The sequence below is a fragment of the Hypomesus nipponensis genome, chromosome 9 (assembly GCF_054491055.1).
Source record: "Hypomesus nipponensis isolate SF chromosome 9, ASM5449105v1, whole genome shotgun sequence".
NCBI classification, from domain to species: domain Eukaryota; kingdom Metazoa; phylum Chordata; class Actinopteri; order Osmeriformes; family Osmeridae; genus Hypomesus; species Hypomesus nipponensis.
Window position 1 is genome coordinate 17,078,254 of NC_140369.1, and position 23,500 is coordinate 17,101,753.

At 54.4% G+C, this 23,500-nt stretch overlaps 1 protein-coding gene across 2 annotated transcripts in view; it reads right to left on the reverse strand.

The window, feature by feature from the left end:
* Positions 1–401: 401 nt before the first annotated feature.
* Positions 402–23,500, reverse strand: part of iars1 (isoleucyl-tRNA synthetase 1) — a 31,241-nt gene continuing 8,142 nt past the window's right edge. The window contains exons 12-35 of one of the 2 annotated variants that reach the window (XR_014766603.1): positions 22,597–22,688; positions 21,359–21,457; positions 18,359–18,485; positions 17,204–17,277; positions 16,573–16,767; positions 16,352–16,438; positions 15,949–16,032; positions 12,856–13,000; positions 12,153–12,273; positions 11,560–11,651; positions 11,234–11,311; positions 10,970–11,091; positions 9,378–9,480; positions 8,716–8,799; positions 7,005–7,179; positions 5,716–5,828; positions 4,712–4,807; positions 3,258–3,434; positions 2,891–3,011; positions 2,634–2,759; positions 2,251–2,397; positions 1,866–2,018; positions 1,154–1,463; positions 402–728 (exon numbers count right to left, since the gene is read on the reverse strand). Coding sequence is in view for 1 of the 2 variants with exons in the window: in XM_084705311.1 (XP_084561437.1) it covers positions 646–728; positions 1,866–2,018; positions 2,251–2,397; positions 2,634–2,759; positions 2,891–3,011; positions 3,258–3,434; positions 4,712–4,807; positions 5,716–5,828; positions 7,005–7,179; positions 8,716–8,799; positions 9,378–9,480; positions 10,970–11,091; positions 11,234–11,311; positions 11,560–11,651; positions 12,153–12,273; positions 12,856–13,000; positions 15,949–16,032; positions 16,352–16,438; positions 16,573–16,767; positions 17,204–17,277; positions 18,359–18,485; positions 21,359–21,457; positions 22,597–22,688 (2,694 nt within the window). In the remaining variant the exon portion in view is untranslated. The remainder of the gene's footprint in view (positions 729–1,153; positions 1,464–1,865; positions 2,019–2,250; positions 2,398–2,633; positions 2,760–2,890; positions 3,012–3,257; positions 3,435–4,711; positions 4,808–5,715; positions 5,829–7,004; positions 7,180–8,715; positions 8,800–9,377; positions 9,481–10,969; positions 11,092–11,233; positions 11,312–11,559; positions 11,652–12,152; positions 12,274–12,855; positions 13,001–15,948; positions 16,033–16,351; positions 16,439–16,572; positions 16,768–17,203; positions 17,278–18,358; positions 18,486–21,358; positions 21,458–22,596; positions 22,689–23,500) is intronic. The other variant, XM_084705311.1, reaches the window with a different exon arrangement.

Here is a 23,500-nt window from a genome sequence, read left to right on the forward strand (position 1 = left end):
CACCACAAAGAGGGGGAGCATCCCCTTTGTAGGATGTTGCAATACAGGATGGAGCAGCTGCAGTCTGGTAACAACTCTTTTCACTCCCCAAAAATCAGGTAACTCCGACATATCATATAGGACGTAGTGTGGTTATCTCGGATCCCAAGACACCAGAGCACCTGAAAAAGGACTCTGATATCACTTCTTTGCAGTGATTTATGGCAACTAAACTAGGGATACGATTTAAGTAGCGTCAGTGCATGTAGCAACGATTCAACCACTGTAGTGAATGACCTATATGCTATGGTAAGATTAATATCTCTGGCCATTGGCGGTTCACTTACTAGGTCAACAGGCCTCAGTGATAGTAGGCCTTACCCTTGTGCAGGTCAGGGACAAGATATAGAACGACAAGACAATTCCTCCAAACATGTTTTATTTGTGACCTTGGCAGTCCATAGTGGCCTCCGCTCACCATTTCAGATACCAACTGTGACAGACCGTGAATGCTGACGAGCACATTTGACACTTTTAGACAAATGAAATACAGTTTAGAACACTCATCGAATACTGGGAAACTGTCAACTTGATTGCTCATTACAGTATATCGTGAAAGACCGGGAGGAAAAACATTATTTATTTCCCTTGAACCTACAGCCGTGCTCAGGCTTCTGCAGTCGTTGACAAAACCTTGACGTACAGCGTCTTGGCGTCTAGAGTTTTCACAGAGTAGTTGGCAGGCAGTTCTGAAAGACAAGGGTTCATACAGTAAGGAGCTGAGAAGGACAGCACTAGCTGCACATACCACAACTTTACACTTGAGCAGATTGATTCTATCTTCAACCCCGGTCCTCAGGACCCACTGTCCTGTATGTTCTAAATGTTTCCCTGCTCCAACCCACCTGATTCAAATTAATGGTCGTTATCAGATGCCGCAGAACCCTCATAACGACTATTCATTTGAATCTGGTGTGTTGGAGCTTGGAAACGTTCTAGAATCTAGAAGATACAGAACAGTGGGTCCTGAGGACTGTAATTTCGGGGCACTGCACCTAAAATCTATTGTTCGTAACTAATTAAGGTTGATGAAATCCAAAGAGCCGAGAGAAAGATTTTCTCATAAAATCTAAGTGAGTAAAATATGCCGTTTCATGGTATTTTAACGACTTACTTATTACTAGTTATGGTGATTTATGAACACCAGCCATTTTCCCTTCTGACACAGCTTTCCTGCATAAGTCGGTACAGTCAAATCTGGGTCCCAGAGCAAACACTGGAGTAAACCTTTCTAGTTAAGTGAGCTGCGCGTAATGAGGACGAGTGCTGTGTGAGAGCCAGCAGAAGCAGAGACCATCTGCCGGTATTGGCCCATATACTGGAGATCATTGAGAAAGCCTCTTCGTTGCCCAGGCTTGGCTGCTCTGCTCCAGGAACAGGAAGGTCAACCTTCAAACCTCCCATGGACAACCGAGGGGTCAAGGCTGGAAGGCAGAGGGCACAGTTGAACATGGGGGCTGTAAATAACCTCTCGTCTGCTCGGAGACTGCTCTGAGATGGATGTCGAAGGGTAGGAGGCGCCAGTAATCAACACAGCACCGGTAGGACAGCCCGTGACTGAACACTAGGTCCAACAGTCTTGGGATATACTCTACTCCATCACTGTTTCGATGAATAAGCACCTTCTACAAGGTAATTGGATCTTTCCATATGAAATCACCAGAATGACAGGTATTCAATAGCACACAGGGGCTCACTCCAAGGGTTGCGTTCCCCCTAAGCTTGCAGAACCCAACTGAAGATGAAATCCGGCTAGCCTCCACGGAAGCCGCACATAATGAACTGGTTAAATGTGGATCGATCATCCTGGGAGCTGGAAGCTTTACCTTCAGTGAGGTCCTGGTCCAGGTAGACCTTGAGTCTTCTGCTGCGGAGGCCGAACACCATGGCGGTCTCCGAGAGCAGGCCGGCGTGGGTCAGGCCAGTCTGGCCCGCGGGGTTGACCAGCAGCAGGGTGCCCACGTCACCACTCTGACACTCTACAGCAGGAGACACAGCATGTTACTGTCAGTATCTCTGCAACTGTTTATACCCGTAAGAGTTAGCAGTACCGTGTTATGTAACAAGGAAGAAAATTGGAGAAAAACAGGGAGAGAGAGAGCAGAAATTGAACGTTGAATGCACGGAGGGAGAGATGGGGGAGAATGTGGGCAGAGGAGCATTCAGGGAAGGGTACAAAACTAGGGAGACCACGGTAGAGGAGTTGCGTACCGGCCGGTTTTGCATTGAGGAGCTGGAGGTTGACGTAGGGGCAGACGGGCGAGTCCGAGCTGGGCGTCTCTCCGGAAGCAGAACCTCCCGAAGTCACGGACAGAGTTTTCCCATTGAGGGCCAGGAGGTCGGATTTACCGGTCAGCTCTGAGAAGAGCAGCACAGACAGGTAAGCACGGTCACAAACTGGGACGTGTGCTTTTTCCATGTTGCTCAGAGCTGCTGCAGGGCCTGGGGAGAGCCATCTATCTGGCCCCAGGCTGTTCTAGCAAGGCCACACTGTCTTTGACAAACGACTACTTTCAAAGACGTCCAGACCAACACTGCAAAGGACTAACTTTGCCTCTCTCCAGTGGTGCCTGCGGCCTTCTTCAGCCTCTTACCAGTCTTGCCGTTGAACACACAGAGTCGGGTGTTGCCAGCCCCAAAGATGCTACCGCAGACAAATTTGAGCTTCTCCATGTCCAGCTTGTTGTCCCCTTTAGGGTTCTCCAACAGGACCACCCCCTCTGTAACACAAAGGCAGCCCACAACAGTTCATGAGAAGGGTTGGCGCCAGGTCGAACGTCACTTCCCCCTCAAGGAAGGAGCAAACACCGGACATCGGTTCCTGCCATCCTAAGATGAGCCATGCGTCTACCTTGCTCTTTGTTGTTCAGCTTGACCTTCAGGTTGACGAAGGCACAGGCCGGTCCCACCAGGGGCGCCCTGGACGCGGCTGCTCCCTTCACGATGGTCAGGTCCAGGTCCGAGCCCTTCAGCTGCACGAGAGACAAAAAACAAGCGAGTGAGCAGAAGAACGCGGTGGATCTAAGACTCTCTAGGGCGGGTGGTCCTCAGAGACTTTCCACTCGAGTCCCGTCCGCGAGTGCAGACTACACGGCAGTATCAACCAACCGTCAAATCAGGTGTGCCGGTGGAGGACCACAGCAGTGGGGTGAGAGAGGCAGAGCTCCACGTTCAGGATGAGATGGCAGATCTCCGCCCAAGGCAACCCTAACCCTTACCTGGGTTTTCTCCTGGACGATGAGGCCGGCCGTCTTGGGGATGGGGTAGGTCTTCAGGGGAGCCTTGGTGGTGGCCAGGATGAAGTCGGTGTGGGCCTGGATCACCTGGTCCAGGTAGGCTCCGGCAGGCTCACAGCTGTAGTACACCGTGATCTCATCAGAGGGAACCAAGCGGCCCTGGGTCCGGAGGGCACCAAGGTTAGTCCAATTACACCAGGAGACATCGGTACGAGCAGGGTTGAGTTAGGATATTGCCTCAAAACGGGCACAAAGGAAGTATATAACCGCATCTCTCTTTCAGCAGAGCATACTGTTGGCAAGACGAAACTTGAAGATGAAAATACTTTGAAAGTAAGGCAGGGAGGAGGGTTAAGACATAGTTATAGGGCAGGTGATCATGTCTCCATCTCTTAATCCCATCTGTGTGTTTAGTCCCCCTGGGCAGCAGTCGCTGCTGTCTCAGTGCATACAGTGTTATTTTTTGGGGCTGGCACTTGGCAGTGTTTGCTGCGGGCCTCCTCAGTCAGCTATAACCTTGACACATTCAAACACATTGATCTCCCCTTAATCTACTGAGGCACCAATTACAGTCTGGCTCAAGGGCAAAAACAAATATATCTGATATATATTATATATATATATATATATATATATATAAGACCATTCAATCAATGCAGGAAGGATTTTATTGCCTTTTTGCCAATTCAAAGGGATTGACCCGACCTGAAAAGGCTACCATCACTGGTGGGGAAAAATAACAGTGTAGTGGTTGTGTGCATGCTTGTGTGTGTGTGTGGATGTATTTTTGTCCAATCAAAAGCCATGATACTCTGACCTCTCTTTCTCTCTCTCCACCTACACCCTCACCCCCCTACACACTAACCCCCCTAGTTACTACTGCTACTCATCTGAAGAATTGTTAAAATTAATTCCCTGGGGTGGAAAATTCCTTAAGATCTCAGTTTTAAATAACAGAGGAATTTAAGCCTGGCAGCTTGCCAGTGTCCCCCTCAGAAAATGGAAAATGTTTGTTTATTAAGAAAACAACAAGGGAACGTAATCCCTCTTACTTTCCACCACACATCAAAGTTTTGGTTTGCCTGAAACAGGGCCACTCGATAATTAAGCTTAAATTAAGCCTGGTTTATGATGGAGCCGTTTCTCAATGCACTTGTAATTCTGGAGTGGAAACATTTCAAAACAAGATGGCAGAAGCCTGGGAACCTGACTGCGGGGTCTATGTAGCCGTGGGGGGCTGGAGGGAAGTGGAGGGTAAAGCCAAACAAATAGACTGCGGGTCCAAGCTAGTCCAATCTCTGACTGTACAGTGAAGACTGTTTTTAAGAGTCAATTTTTATAGTTAAACTCCTAGTAAAAAAATTATGTAAATGTAATTTAAAAAAAATTATTTAAAAAAATAAAACAACAAAGCCCATTATTTATTCATCAACTACCTTCTTGCGTAGTTTCTGGATGCGGTTGATGACTTCCCGGGCCACGCCCTCATCCACCATCGACTGGTCTGGGGTGACGTCCAACAGAACCAGGACCTGAAGACGGAACACAGACACGCCTGTTAACCCCCTAACAACCGAATCAGCTGTGTGAGGAGAAAGGTGATCTCCCAATCCCCGCCAACCAGCAGTTGACGTGCAACCATTTCCTTGGAGAAAACTCACCCTCCTCCTCACCCATGCCCAAATCAGTCGACGGTTCCATTTGAACCCCCGTGCTCGAAATGACTGAGCATTACATACGAACTCCGACTGAACCCGACTGTCGAAGACACATGACAGGACTGCTGTGAACCAGGACCTGACTCGCACCTCCGTGAGCAGAGCTGCCTGCGGCCATGCTGCAAGTCACCACAGCGCCCCCCCCCCCCCCCACGCCCCCCCACCGCACACCGGACGCGTTTGTACGGTTGGAGAAGCACTGATTAGAAAACGCCACGGGGGGACTCTCAAACACACTGGCTCCTACTTGGGGCATGAAATGATCGAATGCATCATCGTACTCCCACTGTAAAACACGGACGTGTCATGGAGGTGTGCTGGGCTGGCCCCGCGGATGGGGACGTCCTGGGATGACTCGGCGCTCTGGGACGGTGAGTCAGAGTGACACTTGGGGCCTAACCCTGCTCTCCCCACCCCCCCCCTGATCACCGGGGCTCTGTCAGGACTGGAGGCTGCCAAGAGAACCATGTATTCTCGTCCCAGCACCTGGAAGCTGCGTCCTATTTGTTCTGTTTGGTTGTGTGCGCGTTCCAAGTTCAAGTCTTTTATTTGTCAGGTACACAGAACAACAGGTCAGACTGGGCACTGAAATTCTTAAGACAAGACAACGCAAGCACCTGGCATAACATGACATATAAGTACACAGAACATCATTGACATCTATGCTGAGCTTAAATAAGTGAAACTTCCTAAATATACAGTGTGTGCGCGTGTGTCGTCACCTGTGCGTCGGAGTGGGCCTCGTACTGCGTGGCGGTTCCTGAGGTCTGGTCGAAGGTGTACATCAACCTGAGGTCCTCCTCGTGGAGCTCCTCTCCATCCACGACGATGGACCCTGGGACACACACCAACACACGGGCAGATCCATGCGTTCAGGCCTTACTTCGAGAAAGCATATGGTAAGCGTATCATAAAGTTTCTACTCTTCACATTGCCTTCTGAACCTTTCTCCTTGAACTAGAGCTTCTCCATCCTTCTTTATCGCTTGTGGCAACAATTACCACATCAATGTTCTATGTAGAAAGCGTAAACGTACACACTTCTCCGAGAGCCGGAGGGAGGGGGGGGGGGGGGGGGGTGAAACGGACTATCAGAGGATCTCGCTCTAATCCCAGATTTGCACGCTTTTGATTTCCTCCCCCTCGCCCCCCCCCCCGCCGCGGGGCGGCCTGGCTCACGGTTGTCAGGTGGAGCGCGGGTATTAAAAGCTGCCGCCCACCATGAGAACTAAGCACCCCCCCCCCACCCCACCCACCCCTGCACTGCAGCTGCACGCAGGGAAGCATCCTCCCACTCAGCCTGCAGGACCACTTCACAAGGTGCAGCCACTGATATTCCAACAGCTCACTGACCCCCAGGGCCTCGTCCCCAGGGCCTCCTTCCCACCCCCCCACCCCCCAGGGCCTCCCTCCCACCCCCCCCACCCCCCAGGGCCTCCCTCCCACCCCCAGGGCCTCCCTCCCACCCCCCCACCCCCAGGTCCTCGTCCCCAGGGCCTCCCTCCCACCCCCCCACCCCCAGGGCCTCGTCCCCAGGGCCTCCCTCCCACCCCCCCACCCCCAGGTCCTCGTCTCCAGGGCCTCCCTCCCACCCCCCCCACCCCCCAGGGCCTCCCTCCCACCCCCAGGGCCTCCCTCCCACCCCCCCACCCCCAGGGCCTCGTCCCCAGGGCCTCCCTCCCACCCCCCCACCCCCAGGGCCTCGTCCCCAGGGCCTCCCTCCCACCCCCCCACCCCCAGGGCCTCCTCCCATGGGGGGCCTACCGACTTCTTACGGCTGGAAAAAGCCATTGTTAGACACCTTGCTCTCCTGGGAGTTTGACTTCTAGGAATCTCACAATTAAATCTGTTTTGGCTGACAGCCCTTTGGGGGGGGGGGGGGGGGTGAGGGGGGGGGGTGGCGCATCGAGGAGTACAACAATTAAATGTGTTTTTGCAGCTGGAGGTTTCGGACGTGGAAAGATCTGTGGAAAGTTCACAACACGAGCGTGCGCACACACACACACACACACCTGTCTTCTGGAAGGCTTCGAGCTGCTCGCTCTTCAGCTCCTTGATGGAGGCGGTGATGGACTTGAACATTCCTTTGAGGCGCTTGCCCAGCACCATGTGGTCCGGCTCCGCCCTCAGCCTGATGCCGTACTTGTCCTTGTCGGTGGACAGCGTGAGCTGGCGGACGTTCAGCTCCTGGGGGGAGAAGGGAGGGGACGGGAGGGTCTGTTAGGAAATGCTCAGTACCCTTTGCAGTGTGGAGCTGCCCTGATACAGAACCACTGTTACCGACAGCGCAAATGCCAGCCATCTTAAGGAGAGCTACACAGTTTCCTCTCTATCTGGGTCGGCCGTTAATAAATCACCACATGCAATCAAAGGTATGCTAACGATTGTCAGCCATGCGTGCTCTCTCCGTGAGAGGTAAACACAAAAACAGCTAACTCATCATACTATCTCTCCCCCCCCCTCTCCCCCACCCCGGAGTCAGCAGCAACAGCAGGTTTGAAGATACAACCATGTTCTGCAGCACGAGCTAGGAGGCCCACGATGCCTCAGACGAAAAATAACATACAAATCAGGAACGCCAAAGTGTGGAAACAGCTCAACATCACCATTCTTTCCACAGGGTTAAACGTTGGCGGGTTGGAAATGAAACATTCAATCGAAATGAAGTATGGAAGATGCCTGTTTGTCTGACTCCTCGGCATAAATACCATCCAACCGCGTCATTAAATAGGTAGCTTTTCACCCCAGTGGTGCAGCCTGACGACATATGCAACAGCAAGTAGCACACAACACATCTAATAAACCTTGGTCTGTGTGGCTCAAAGATCCATCCCATCCAGACTGCAGAAGGAGGGGGGGGAGGCTCCCCCCATACACAGCCAGGGGAGGGGCTTGTTTTAGCCGCAGCGCACCCGACCCGCCGATCAATCACCGGGGCCTTTGTGGGACTGCGAGCGGAAGGCCAACAGGTTGGGAGTCATCGCTCCAGCGAGCGAGCGCCTCGGCACCGGTGGCTAGCGACATGAGGCACTCCATCACAAGACACCGCTACGCCACTGCAGAGGAGGAGGAGGTGGAGGGGGGCTTGGGACCGCCAAATCAATGAGAGCCCAAAAACAGCCTGGCTCGTGCAGGTGGGCATTTTACAGGTAACGACAAAGAATGTTGCGCACCACCGGCTACGGAGGACTCCCTGAACGCACGGACCTGCCAGCGTCGAGCCCATTATCGCCGTCGACGCGGCAGGTGGCGTTCTGTTTTTCCCGTCGAGCCCATTATTACACGTCGGCTGAAAACGAGGTGACATCGCTCCCGGCAGCCGCGCGAAGCGTGTCCCCCGCGTCCACGTCTGCTGACGGAGCCGATGCAATTCATCATCCCCTCCGACGCCGCCGCCGTGCACCTGAAGGTTTCGCTCTGCATTAACGGATCTTAAAGCGCTTCCAATTTACAACAAGAAGGACTGTTTACTCGCGGGGGAAGTTTCCGGACACCGAGGTTAAATGTCTAACTTTCTTACCCGCACCTCCTCCCTCCCACCACCGCCCACCCCAATCCGGTCCTGTCTACCCTCATGTTCCGCATATATTATTAGACTGCACGACCAGAGATTAAAAGACGCAACATCACAATCGCATGGATAGCAAACGCGTCTCCTAACCGTGGAGTCAGAGCGCCGTTTTCCAAAACGACACGCGTGCTTCAGGAAAAAACGTCACTCACCTCTAGAATGTACTTCTGCAGGGACTGGATGTCTTTCAGCGCCTCGGGGTCCTGGTGGATAACCACCACCTCCTTGAGGGGATACTGGGAAAACACACCGGCAATCGCTGTCAGAAACGACCCCACATGAGTGGTAGGAGAGTGCTGCCACACGTTATGGAGGGAGGGGGGGGGGTTAGGCTTACTGTACCTTCACAGGCAGGGTTAGGGTTAGGCTTACTGTACCTTCACAGGCAGGGTTAGGGTTAGGCTTACTGTACCTTCACGGGCAGGGTTAGGGTTAGGCTTACTGTACCTTCACGGGCAGGGTTGGGGTTAGGCTTACTGTACCTTCACGGGCAGGGTTAGGGTTAGGCTTACTGTACCTTCACGGGCCGGGTTAGGCTTACTGTACCTTCACGGGCAGGGTTAGGGTTAGGCTTACTTTACCTTCACGGGCAGGGTTAGGGTTACTGTACCTTCACGGGCAGGGTTAGGGTTAGGCTTACTGTACCTTCACGTGCAGGGTTAGGGTTAGGCTTACTGTACCTTCACGGGCAGGGTTAGGGTTACTGTACCTTCACGGGCAGGGTTAGGGTTAGGCTTACTGTACCTTCACGGGCAGGGTTAGGGTTAGGCTTACTGTACCTTCACGGGCAGGGTTAGGGTTAGGCTTACTGTACCTTCACGGGCAGGGTTTTCCTATCCCGGATCACTCGGCCCAGCTCGATGACAGACTGCATCTGCAGCACGGCGCTCTCGATGCGCTTGTCAATCAGACCCTCCCTGGAAGACGGACACAGATCAGCGGGCAGCGGGAGACAGACTGGGGGGGGGGGGGGGGGGGCGAGAGGGGGGACTGACAGGCAGTTCCACCTTAAGAACCTTCCCAGAAGAGGTCCACTGTTTCTCTCTGTATGTCATCTGCAGGGTTCTTGGGAGGTACAATGCAAGGCTAAACTGACTTCTCGTTCATTATCGTAAAATTGGTCAAATTTCAGTTTGAGGAATACTGGGTTCCTTGACTGGTGAGTTAAATCACATCTCAGACCAGTTGGGGCTCTATGAAGAGACTTGGTTTCTCCTCACAGTCTGTGAATGCAGGAGAACGCCATGAGAGATTCACTGTGTCCCTCGGAAAGGGTGTGTGTTTCTGAGTTTGTCTGGGTGTGTCTGTGTGTGTGTGCGCGCACAGGAACAGGACAGGGGACGACGACGACAGCCAATCACTTAATGAGTTCAAAGAATAACTTGCTGACCCCTGTCACTCCTGATGGGTGGGTCACCTTTGGGCTGGGTACAGGAAGTTCTGTCTGGGAGAGGAACAGTCGGGAGGTCAGACCGCCGCGGCGGTGCCTCATACAGAGTGGGTACTGTACAGACACAGACACGCGCCACCCGAATGGCAAAGACTGGTACAGCGCCACGGAGCGCCAGACCTTCAGCAGGGGAGAGACTCTCCGGGGAATACTAACTCGTCTGAGAGGCTATTTACAGCTTGATACAAAATGGCTTTGTGGGGGGAGGGAGGGGGGGGAGACACACTGAAGGTGCATACTAAACGATGCCATTATCCTAAGAACAAACCAGGCTTTTTCCAATTGAGCCTGTGGACCGTCTAGTCAGCTCAGGTTTGATCAGCCTGGGTTTGGGTTAGGCACCCCAAACATACAGAGACAGCCTTCGGGGAGGGGGGGGGGGGGGTTTCTAAACCGAGGTTTGATGTGGCTGGTATGAAAACAAATATCTATCGCTATCAATTTACTGAAGGAGGACTGTGCTACGGTAGAGACTCGTTTGATATTCTTTTTGATCACCAAACACAGCCGGGTGACGGCTGTTTCACAGCCGGCAGAGACCCTGTGAAATGTTAACAGACGCCGGCAATTTGGTACCTGCTGTCATCACTGTTTCCCTCTATTTCGGATAAATAAAACATACACCGGATTCCATTACCCACCAATCATTTTTGTCGTCAATTGAAAGTTGTGTGGAATTTGAGGGCCCTCCGCGTGCCAGCACGCCGTGACAACTTTTTACAAGCCAAAGAGGGAGCTGGTCTGACAGGTAGCTGACAGGCAACGAGAGAGGGAGCGAGTTTGGAAGCAAGAGAAACGTCTGCTTCGCGTCACTTCGAAATTCCCAGAGAAAGTTCCGGATTCTCGGGGAGTTGGGGAACGCGCTGGTGTGGGTGTGGCGAGGCGCGAGGGGCCGTGTGAGCCGGGGACAGGGAGAAGAAGCAGGCGGGGGCACTGCGAGAGAGGCTTTGGGATACCTGACTTGGGGCAGCATGAGGTAGTGGATGCTGCTGGCGTCCTTCTCCTCCACGGACTCGGGGTGGATGAGGTGGCGCATGTTCTGGTACATCATCTCCGTGATGAAGGGCGTGAAGGGAGCCTGGGGACAGAGGGACAGGCAGGGCTCAACTCTCGGCTCTACACGCCTACAGCCTTCCTTGTGGCCCTCCCTCCCTCTCTAACACACACACACATGCGCGCACACACACACCCACACACACACTACAGCACCCGTGACTCACCATCAGCCTGCACATTGAGAAGAGCACACTGAAGAGTGTTTCCAGCGCCCACAGGCAGTCCTCGGTCCCGCTCTCTCCCTGCAGGGTCACACACACACACACAACACACACACGCATCAGCATGCTGGCAGCTGACTGAAACTGCCCACACACACACTTCCAGCTACAGGAGGTATCAAAACAGGAATCTCTCGGAAACACAGCCGTTGTGCACCGGGGACGATGAGGATGGCGTGAATCCCAACGGTTCCCTGTGGGCCATCCTAGGGTGGCCTGACGGTGGCTTTTCAAATGTGTTGGGTGTTTGTTTCCATGGGGATCCTCACCTTCAGACGTCTGCGGTTGGTCCTCACGTACCAGTTTGTAAGCCTGTCCACAAACTGGACGAGCTTGGGCACCACAGTGTACAGCCTATAGGCTGCACAGGGAGGACCACAGATTAGTTTCCCCCCCACAGTCATCTAATCCCACAACACAGGAGGTGATGTGCAGCAAGCTGAACGATACCGAGAACCACTTTACCCGGAATGACGACACGCATACGTGATAAGGCCCCGCCCCTCGAGTGGTTTCATTGAAAAAGCGAGGAGGGTTCATGAAGAATACATGGATCTCTGTATCATCTATGTTAGTATATGGAGTAGTATATTCGGAGTGGGAATCTTTTGGTACCTCACGATTTAATTTGATTCTTGAGGTAATCGATTCACGATTTTTTGCGAATTGTAAATAAATCAAAATAATTACATTACAAAAAGATAATGAAAAAAAAAGAAAAGATTTTTTACATTTGCGAATCGATGTGAATCGCGATTCAAATGTGCATCGATTTTCTTCCCCCACCCCTACAGTATATAATAGAACATATAAATGATATGGGGTTAATGGTGCGAGTGATTCCGATAGAAGGAGGGCTCACCATCCATCTCAGACTTGAAGAACTGGATGAGGGACTGTGTGAAAGACTGGACCCACTTGTCCATGATGTTGTCACTCTGCTTGGCCGTGTTCTCGTTGTACAGGAAGGAGATATCCTCCTCCTAGGAGCCGACGCACACACAGGCTCGGATGAGACACACCAGACCACATGACAGGCTCGCACGGTGAAGCTCACACACACTTCCTCCACCGAAAACAGTCACAAAAACAACATAAGCACACATCTAAAATTAGAGCATTTGTTTGTACCCCCCCCTCCCTCTCCCTCTCTCCCTCTCTACCTCTCTCTCCCTCTCTCTCCCTCTCTCTCCCTCTCTCTCTCTCTCTCCTCTCCCTCTCTCTCTCTCCCTCTCCCTCTCTCTCCCTCTCCCTCTCCCCCATCCTCCTCCAGAGAGGAGGCGGAGGCCCAGCGAGCGTCCCTTTGTGAAGCCCCTCCAGCTGCCTGGCCCCAGCCAGATGGGAGGCAGGGAGGGAGGCTGCAGGAGACTGTGTGGAGGGGGGGGGGGAACAGAAGCTAAAGGAAGAGAGGTCCAGGAAGGAGCGTGTGGGGAGAGATAAAGGCTGTGCATCGGATGGATGCTGACAGGGATGCCAGAGTGTGTGCGTGTGTGTGTGTGTGTGTGTTTGTGTGCGTGTGCGGAGGGGGGGTGGGGACCAGCGGGGAGGCTGGCAGGCAGGGCTACCTTCTGCAGCCTCTGAACGTTCTGGATCAGGAAGCGGTAGGCATTGTACCAGGGCAGGAAGACATCCTTCAGGACGTCACGAACGCCGTCTTCTTTAAATCGCAGGTTCTCTGCCCGCACCACCGGAGAATTGATCAGGTAGAGCCTGGAGGAGAGGTTGAGAAAGGGGTGGGGTGGGGGGGGGGTGGGTGGAGATAAAAGATCAGTGGGCAGGATGTGAACGCAGTAGCAGTTCCTCTCCTACACTATCCCCCCTCCTCTCTCGTCTCTCTCCCCCTGCTCTCCCCTCCCTCTCGGATACAGTACAAAGTGGAGAACCTGTCCTCCTCTTCCCCTCCAGAAGTGTCCTCTAAGACTTAATGTGACAGTTCCTAGAGTCAGTACTGTGAGGGGGGCAGGTCTCCTGGCTGGGAGGACAGTGGTGCTGTGAGGAGGGCAGGTCTCCTGACTGGGAGGACAGTGGTACTGTGAGGGGGGCAGGTCTCCTGGCTGGGAGGACAGTGGTGTTGTGAGGGGGGCAGGTCTCCTGGCTGGGAGGACAGTGGTGTTGTGAGGGGGGCAGGTCTCCTGGCTGGGAGGACAGTGGTGTTGTGAGGGGGGCAGGTCTCCTGGCTGGGAGGACAGTGGTGTTGTGAGGGGGGCAGGTCTCCTGGCTGGGAGGACAGTGGTGTTGTGAGGGGGGCAGGTCTCCTGGCTGGGAGGACAGTGGTGCTGTGAGGGGGGCAGGTCTCCTGGCTGGGAGGACAGTGGTGTTGTGAGGGGGGCAGGTCTCCTGGCTGGGAGGACAGTGGTGTTGTGAGGGGGGCAGGTCTCCTGGCTGGGAGGACAGTGGTGTTGTGAGGGGGGCAGGTCTCCTGGCTGGGAGGACAGTGGTGTTGTGAGGGGGGCAGGTCTCCTGGCTGGGAGGACAGTGGTGTTGTGAGGGGGGCAGGTCTCCTGGCTGGGAGGACAGTGGTACTGTGAGGGGGGCAGGTCTCCTGGCTGGGAGGACAGTGGTGGTGGTGGGGGGCAGGTCTCCTGGCTGGGAGGACAGTGGTGTTGTGAGGGGGGCAGGTCTCCTGGCTGGGAGGACAGTGGTGGTGGTGGGGGGCAGGTCTACTGACTGGGAGGACAGTGGTACTGTGAGGGGGGCAGGTCTCCTGGCTGGGAGGACAGTGGTGGTGGTGGGGGGCAGGTCTACTGACTGGGAGGACAGTGGTGGTGGTGGGGGGCAGGTCTACTGACTGGGAGGACAGTGGTGGTGGTGGGGGGCAGGTCTACTGACTGGGAGGACAGTGGTGGTGGAGGGGGGCAGGTCTACTGACTGGGAGGACAGTGGTGTTGTGAGGGGGGCAGGTCTACTGACTGGGAGGACAGTGGTACTGTGAGGGGGGCAGGTCTACTGACTGGGAGGACAGTGGTACTGTGAGGGGGGCAGGTCTACTGACTGGGAGGACAGTGGTACTGTGAGGGGGGCAGGTCTTCTGGCTGGGAGGACAGTGGTACTGTGAGGGGGGCAGGTCTTCTGGCTGGGAGGACAGTGGTACTGTGAGGGGGGCAGGTCTACTGACTGGGAGGACAGTGGTGGTGGTGGGGGGCAGGTCTACTGACTGGGAGGACAGTGGTACTGTGAGGGGGGCAGGTCTTCTGGCTGGGAGGACAGTGGTACTGTGAGGGGGGCAGGTCTTCTGGCTGGGAGGACAGTGGTACTGTGAGGGGGGCAGGTCTACTGGCTGGGAGGACAGTGGTGTTGTGAGGGGGGCAGGTCTACTGACTGGGAGGACAGTGGTGGTGGTGGGGGGCAGGTCTCCTGACTGGGAGGACAGTGGTGGTGGTGGGGGGCAGGTCTACTGACTGGGAGGACAGTGGTGGTGGTGGGGGGCAGGTCTACTGACTGGGAGGACAGTGGTGCTGTGAGGAGGGCAGGTCTACTGACTGGGAGGACAGTGGTGTTGTGAGGGGGGCAGGTCTCCTGACTGGGAGGACAGTGGTGGTGGTGGGGGGCAGGTCTACTGACTGGGAGGACAGTGGTGGTGGTGGGGGGCAGGTCTACTGACTGGGAGGACAGTGGTGGTGGTGGGGGGCAGGTCTACTGACTGGGAGGACAGTGGTGCTGTGAGGAGGGCAGGTCTCCTGGCTGGGAGGACAGTGGTGTTGTGAGGGGGGCAGGTCTCCTGGCTGGGAGGACAGTGGTGTTGTGAGGGGGGCAGGTCTCCTGGCTGGGAGGACAGTGGTGTTGTGAGGGGGGCAGGTCTCCTGGCTGGGAGGACAGTGGTGTTGTGAGGGGGGCAGGTCTCCTGGCTGGGAGGACAGTGGTGTTGTGAGGGGGGCAGGTCTTCTGGCTGGGAGGACAGTGGTGGTGGAGGGGGGCAGGTCTTCTGGCTGGGAGGACAGTGGTGTTGTGAGGGGGGCAGGTCTTCTGGCTGGGAGGACAGTGGTACTGTGAGGGGGGCAGGTCTCCTGACTGGGAGGACAGTGGTGGCAGCTCCACAGAGGAACGGACCGTTCCGGTTCGACTGAACCACCCTGACGTAATGGCCTCTGATCCCCTCTCCACGGCTACCCAGAAATTAGGTCATTAAATCCCGCCCCCCCCCCCCACCTCCCCCCCGATGACACGGTCGACACCACCAGTGCTTTAAAAATGGAGGAGAGCAGATGCCTCGGCCTCTACTTCGCTCGGCTCATTAATTTATCATGGATTTCGAGGCAAAGTAGATGAACGCGCTGAAAACGCCAAACCTTCTCAAAACAACCCTGACAGGATTGGACATGCGGGGGGAAGGACACGATACGTGCCGCTTCGCTCGAAACATTTAGGATATCGGCCATCGGAATTGTGCGACCAAAATATCGTATCCGAGGCTTCCGGAGGAATATTGGCTAATGAGACAGAATTCTGTCTGAAGCATATGGACGGACCAAGCCGTGCTTTAATCATGAACCATATGGCGATGTCGCTGCAGAGAGCTCGGGGGTGGGGGGGGGGGGGGGCCCTGCGTAGAACTGAGTATAAAAAATATACCAATATTGAAAAAGAAAGTCAGATTTGATCTGGAGGGTGGATGGGTGCATGGGCCCTTCTCCTCCTCCGCCGTGCCAAACAGAGCTTACCTCAGGGCGTCAGCGCCGTAGCTCTGCACTATCAGACCAGGATCTGGGTAGTTCTTCTTGCGTTTGCTCATCTTTTGCCCATCGCTGCATGAATAAACCATCCACACAAACGCACACGCACGCACACATGAGAAACTATACATTTGGTATTCAAATGAGCCAAGTTCTTCCAGGTCACCAGACCTTTAAGCACACACGTTTGAACACTTCTCTGTTTGGAACACCCGGGGGCTGAAATTTCAATATGAGATCCCCCACCCCACAGGCAAAATGTCACAGCACATACAGGAAGATGTGTACACACCACTAATCTTATTATGTGCGCGGGAGGGGGGAGGGGGCAAGGGCGGGGGGGGGGGGACTCAGGAGCATGCAAACACTGGGAGAGAGGAGGAGGACGGACCTTGCGAGGACGAGTCCGTTCACGATCACGTTCTTGAACGGCGGCTTGCCAAAGAGCGCCGTCGACAGCACCAGCAGCGTGTAGAACCTGAGGGGGCGAGAGAGAAAACAAAATGGCTTCCGTCATTCCGCAGGCCTTGTTCGGGAGAGGCGTGGCTCTCGGGTCTCACCGGTTCTCACGGGTGAACCTGAGCGACACTGAGCGGGCGGGCTCCTGCTCACCATCCTCGGGTCTGGTCGATGCCCTCGGCGATGAAGTCGGCGGGGAAGGTGTCCTCGAACTCCTTGCGGTTCTCGAAGGGGTAGTGGGCCTGCGCGTAGGGCATGCTGCCGCTCTCGAACCAGCAGTCGAACACCTCCGTCACCCGGCGGAGGGTCCCCTTCCCGCAGCGCGACGGGATGGTGAGGTCGTCGATGCTGCGGGGGGGGGGGGGCAGACGTCAGGGGGGGTGGGGAAGAGGGATGTGACGGATAGGGCTGTGTGGGGCTTGCATACAGAGTCTGCGATACCGAATGCTTTCCCCAAATGAAACCTGGGTTCCCTTTCCACTTACAGACTACTTGTCTGCTCCCCCCCGTGTATTGCAGGAACACTTATTGCGACGTCACGGAGCACGTATCGAAAAACAACCAGGAATAGCTTCTTCCCCCGGCTCCGCACATACCTGGAAGTCTTCGATGACCTCTGACCCTCTCTTTCTCATGATCAATTAAGGGTAATTAAGACCGGGAAAGTGATCCATCTCACCCTGTCACTGGACCCGTCTGACAGGGCCGCGGCTCGTCACTGTGGCGCGGCCCGGAGGAGATGCGCTCGGGGCCCCGCAATCGCGGCAGACTATCGGTGACTCACCTCTCCCGATGCAGATCGGTTACTTTCACCCCGGTAAGCGCTTCCAGCTCCGCCATCGACCCCACGCACACCACCTGAGGCAAACACACACACACACACACACACGTGCGCGTCAGACAGAAATGAGTCAGCGGCACGGGAGTTTGGCTGAGGCGCCTCTTGGCGGCACGGGGGGGGGGGAAGCGATCGGATCGGGGGGGGGATCTCCGTCTCATCTCAGCAGGAGAGCGAAAAAGAGTGCGGACGTGAAGCGGTCGGCCGCTGTCAACTTTCTCAGGTGGCGGTAAAAAAAGTTTTGTCGGAAAGTGTGTTAGCAGCCTCTCCTTAGAGTATCGAGCTGTGATCCTGTTCCAATTTCTGAACAGACTCAGGTAAGATGGCCCAGATACGGCCGCCAACGCAGAGAGAGAGGGGGAGAGAGACAGAGAGACAGAGAGAGAGAGAGAGAGAGAGAGAGAGAGAGAGAGAGAGAGAAAGAGAGTGTGAGAGAGAGGGAGAGCGAGAGCCTCCAGATCCACTTTCTGGCCTTGCACAAGCTCAGGGAGTCTAAGTTACCCCGGAGACTCACGCCTGGAAACAGTCACAATGCTATTTTCAGGAAGCAGGTCGCCGTCCTTCTTTTAGGTAGCAGCTTCATTTCATGTTTCAAAGATTCAAACAACCCAAATCTGACATCCAAACGAAGTGGAAGTCTTTGGCGAGCTCCTCTGCTAAGCACACAGACGGTTTGTTTAGAATTCCGACAGGCTTTCAGCATGTCAGTGCAGCAGTAGCACATACCGAGTCAGAAACGAACGTAGGCCCAAGTAAAGATGAGCGCAGAGACGGCAAGAAGAAGCTAAGAGCCACACAGTCTGAGGACCTTTGATGTTCACTTGTGTTTCTTTTTTTACCAGAAAACACAGTTGAGAGATTCGGGGGGGGGGGGGGATGTGTTATGATGTTGTTGTTTATCCTTTATGAATTATGAATGAGTCGGGTTTAGAGGTGATAGAGCCTGAGGGGAAGCCGCCCAGACCTCCTCTGTTGGGTCACGCTCGTTCCGAGTGCACGCACCCGGCTTATTCAACGCTAGCACGACGCCCACTGCCTGGCTGCTTCGGCAGGACACCTCTTTCCAAACTTTTGCGGAGGGTCAGCAGGACGGACACTGACCTCCTCAAGGTCGTCGCTGACCCACAGGGGGATCGGCGTGCCCCAGTAACGGTTCCGAGAAATGGCCCAATCCCGCGCGTCCCTCAGCCAGTTGCCGAAACGCTTCTCCCGCACAAACTCCGGGACCCTGAGAAGAATGAGTCACAGACGGGGATAGAGAGAGGGGGGGGAGGGGGAGGGGGGGGGTCCAGAGAGGGATGCAGATCAGAGGAGGGATGGTGGGGGGGGGGGAGGTAGGGGGGGGACAGAGAGAAGCAGAGAGACAGACGGTGAGAAAGCAAACACAGTATGGATGCACTTGGGAGATCCGTGATCATCAAACGAGCAGACTCGGATGAGGGGGACGGCAGCCAGCCTGGGTCTGCCGGCACCCGGAGGAGCACACGACGCCTTGCACAAGACCGCTTATATAACGCGGCGGAACGCGGCAGGGCCACATCTGCTGGCGGAGGAGAGCTTCCTCTCAGCACCGCCGTGTTCAACCGCGCCGGACCACTGCTTGGTTTGAGGGGGTTGCTTTTTTCAAAAGACACTTCAGAAATGGACTCGTTCATGATATTCCTTTTTCGAAGATCACGTTTTAGACTTTGCCGGTTCACGGAAGCCAACTCAATGCGTAAGATGTGTCTCTATGCGATGCCCTACATTTGAGATTTGGGAAGACAACGTGTTTTCCTGAAATTGGCCCCGGCTAATGTCGTGATCCACCTGCCAGGCATGCTGGGAGTGGACAGGTGGAAGGAGATGATGCAGGTCTCCTCTCTGAGGACTGACGAGGCGTCTGCACTCGTCTCCTGTCCTGTGGAGCCGCTCACCGTGAGCACATAGTACAACACGATTCACTCGACACCACTGACCTACTTAGGAGTAAACGACGACTGAGCACATTTTGTTTTTACAAAGAGGGCCTCCCGTGTCAATGAAAGGGGAATTGGACCTCATGCGCACCCCTGATGCATGCCATTTACTTGTCATTGTCATTAACGCCCGCCGACAGCCATTCAAACACACCTTGCGGGGCACAAAACCGGTGGGCTTTCAGGTCTAGCACTGGACTGGCGTGCTTCGGCGCCATGTTAAGTCGGTTTTGGGCTAAATGTAAATGGCGACGCTTTCTTTATGAAATTGAAAAACGCAAAGGTCAGAGCTCGCTCACAGGCATCCCTTTCCTTTTTTCCTCTGCTCCTGCTCTCTCGCTGTCGCGGGACACGACGGCTCGCCAGGAGACTAGAGGTAGAAACCGCAGTGAAGGTTCCACCCGCCGAGCAGCGAGTTCATCAATTCCCCTTTTGTGAGAGGCATTTCTATTTAGGCCCCCGATATATCAATTTAATGGGTTTTTCCCCTCTCACCTCCTCTGTCCCCCCCTCCCTTCTTCGCCTGCACTAAATACGGTGCTTTCCTGTGCTAGAACACGCTGAACAGGCAGGTCTATCTAAAGAGCACGTTACATGTTTCTATGCTCGCGCCACATACAGCAGAGCCCAAGCCTGGTGACTGTGCTGATGAGGGAGGTAGAATGGCGGGGCTCAGAATCACGAGGAGGGGAGGGGAGGGGGGGGGGGGTGTCGTTAATGAGTTTGCCGTCAGTCTTGCTCCCTGGAAATGCCAGAGTCAGTGGCAATATCTCCCCGGTTGGCTTGCTGACGAGTCCTCCCTCGAGCTGAATATCCCGTGTGGCGCCCGCGGTCCAACACGTGCACACCTGAGACACAAACACTTATGGACCCACTTATGGGTCCGTCTGCGCTCGCGCGCGCGCACAGCGTTTCCAAGTGAGCTCACCGACGCTGGCATTGAAAGTCATTTGGATTATCTAAAGCGGTGATTTCAATCAGAGATCTCTTTATCCGGCTCTGCCGTCATTCAGCTTTGAGAATCCAACCCAGTGTTGGGTTCCCACGCAGCCTCTGCCCACCAGCCCACCCACGCACTGTGCCCAGAACGAGACGAATGGAGAGTGTGCTGCTCATCGGGAGGGTGTGAGAGTGTGCGTGTGTGTGTGTGTGTGCGTGTGTGTGTGCGTGCGTGTGCATGCATGCGCTCATCAGGAGGATGTGCTAAAAGCAGATACTCCCCACAAGATTTGATGGAACACATTAGAATAATTATGCTTCCAGAATTCTATTAAAAGGGACCAGGCTGTGACTGGGGGGTAGGATGAAGAGAACAGCAGCCATTACACTCTGAACTTGCTCTGCATTTAACGGTGGTACCATCTGCACCACCACAATCCAGGACCCAGACGACACACTGCCGATATTGGCATGGTAGCGTGAGTTTCGGAAATGCATCATTCATTCAAAGCTTGTCCTGACAGCACGATCACAAACACAACCACAAAAAAACACACACACTAGCACTAGCAATCGTGCTAAACGCCCCACACCGCGGATGGCATTTCCACACCCCGCGCTCTTCAACATCCCGCGCTCTTCCACATCGCCTCACGTGTTTCCCCCGCCCACGACATAGTAGCTACATATGATCTTGATGTTGGGAGTCCACGTGCGCCGCTGACAGCTTGTTTTAATGGCCCGGGCCCTTCCTTGCCTGGGGAGTCCCACGGCTCTTCTCCAGCCTTTACCTCGCTGCGAGCCTGGTGATCCATCTCCCTGTGACAGCAGCATTACGGCAGGCCGTCCTGCCCCACAGACCGGGGGGACAGGAGGGAGGAAACACCTGGAGCCGAGCTCCAGTCAGCCCCAACGGTCTCTGCGCTCTCGCGAACGATGCTACCTCGTTAGCGACTGGAGGCCACTCAAATAGCAAAGAGATGCATTAGCGCTAATGCACTTAAGGTGTCGCTCGCGATAAAAGCTAGCGTAGCCCATATGCCAAGGCTGGAGCGGAGGCCGCGGCAGAAACGGGAGGGTCGCGGAGAAGCGAACATCCGGCGTCTCTTCAAAAAGAACCAAACTTTAGGATGAAGGCTGTTTCAGTGGGGTGTGGGCGTGGGTGGAGGTTGTGGCGGTTCTCTGTAAGTGACAGGATAGTTACCAGTAGCATTTGTCGTTGTTTTCCAGAAGCTTCTCCACCATGTGCTCCACCCGGACGAACCAGCTGGGGACCGCCTTGTAGATCAGTGGCGTGTCCGACCTGAGAGGAGGAACAGGCGCGCGGCCGTGTTAAACAGGGACCCAAGTAGTTACGGGGTCATATTCTGGTCCTCACAACCGTTGGGGTTGACAAAAAACCATGTTTACAGTATAACCTAGCCTGGGTGTGCCCGAGTTAAGAGAAACATCAATAATGCATGACCCTGGAGTGAGGCTCTCTGGGTTTTACGATCTGACTGGTATCTAGAAGTGTTCCTCCCAGAGAGATTGGATGAAAAAAAAAAAAGTGTGTCCTCGTCTGATATCGTGAAATTATTTACAGAGTGCATGTACTCTTTTTAAAGAGAGACATGTTCTTTTCGAGAAATACTTTAAAGCAATGCAGCACAGTGTTGAACATAAGTCACGGATGGCTCACTGAGTAGCTGAACCCTTTTGAACCGTCCAGATAATCAGGAAGTCAGAGGACACACGTGTGTTGCGGTGGGAGGGTATCAGCAAGGCAGTCTAAACAGTATCTTAAGTGTTTATGCGTAGCAACCGAGCTTGCATAATGAGTGACGGCCAAATGTGAAAAGAAGGTCAGGACTAGAATGTAGAACAACAGGTTTGCCGTGTGCCAGGAAGAAGAATGTCTCCTCGGTCCCCGGAAGTCTCCGGCGGCTGGTAGATGGTACCGGGTCTTAGCGAGGAGAGCTCTGGGTGAAGTGGACATGTTTCCCCCATCTTGACAGGAGGTTAGCCTCATTAAACCCAGTCAGGTCCCTCTGCAGCTGCGGCCGGGGCACCAGAGAGAGGGGGGCGGCCGCTGACCTTGGCCCGGCCGTTCTCTGTGGTGGGGCCCACTGCTGAGGCAGCAACCCTGTATTGACTCCCCATGCTAATGTTACACCGAAGGAGAGGAGGGCTGGGAGGGGGGGGGGAGAAACCTTGTCAGCTCCTCTTTAATCCCTCCTCACTGACTTAATGCGAAGATTTGTTCTGGGGGGCCGAGGGAGGGGTTGGAGGGGGTGTAAGGAGGTATGTACAGGGGGCCTGATGAGGGGGGGGAGGGGGGATACGCCCTGCTCAGTAGATACAGTGTTCTGGTGTTATGAATGGGGCCTGGCAGAGACCCGTTTTCTGGGCCGAGCCGAAGTCTCCCTGGTGTCTGTGTCGGAGAAATTAGTCATCGCTCACCTCCAGCAGAACGGGTAGCTGTGCTTGAAGGAGCTGGCGTTGACCAGGCGGCCCTTCTCCTTCAGCCACTTGATGATGTTTTTGTCTGCATCCTGCAGAGGGGGGAGGGGGGGGGGGGGGAGGCAGAGACGGGTCACTCACATCCTGCTCAACGCATCGGCCCGGTCGCTCGCAGTCTAAAACTCATCGAACAGCAGACGTCAAAACCGTCATCTTAATACCGACATTCTGGCGCCAGGGAACATTTACATTTATTCATTTAGCAGACGCTTTTATCCAAAGCGACTTCCAAGAGAGAGCTTTACAAAAGAGCATAGGTCACTGGTCACAACAACGAGATAGTCCCAAACATCGCAAGTAGCCAAAACATGAAGCATACATTGTGAAAAACCTAAACAAGTGCCAAAAGGGAAGACCCATAAGAGCATGCAGTTATACAAGTTACACATTAAAACAACATGGGAAGAGAGAGAACGAGAAGGACAACAGTTGTACAGTAAGACCTGACATGTGACTGATCATTACCGTTGGATCTAGATGCTGTACATCATCGGGAGGGTGCTTATTCGGCCATACTTCATCGTGGTTATTGTGACCCGACAAACAGAATTAGTCCCGTGGGTGCACAATTTCATTTCATTTGTTTTTACTGTATTCGCTGCAATGCTGTTTCATATCGTAATTTGGTCACGCTTTTCTTGTGGCATTAAGAAATGGACTTTCCACTAAAGTCTGATGAAATCACTTTCATGGAAACGTGTCCGCGGTGTCCTTGCAGCAAACTGGAGCTCAATTGGCTTCCTGTCTCATGCATAATTGATTTCCTGAGCCTTTTTTCCCTAACCTACCAAAGCTATGTGAAGGAGCGGATCTCGGCCCTGCCTCCCCTCTCCCCCTCCCACAG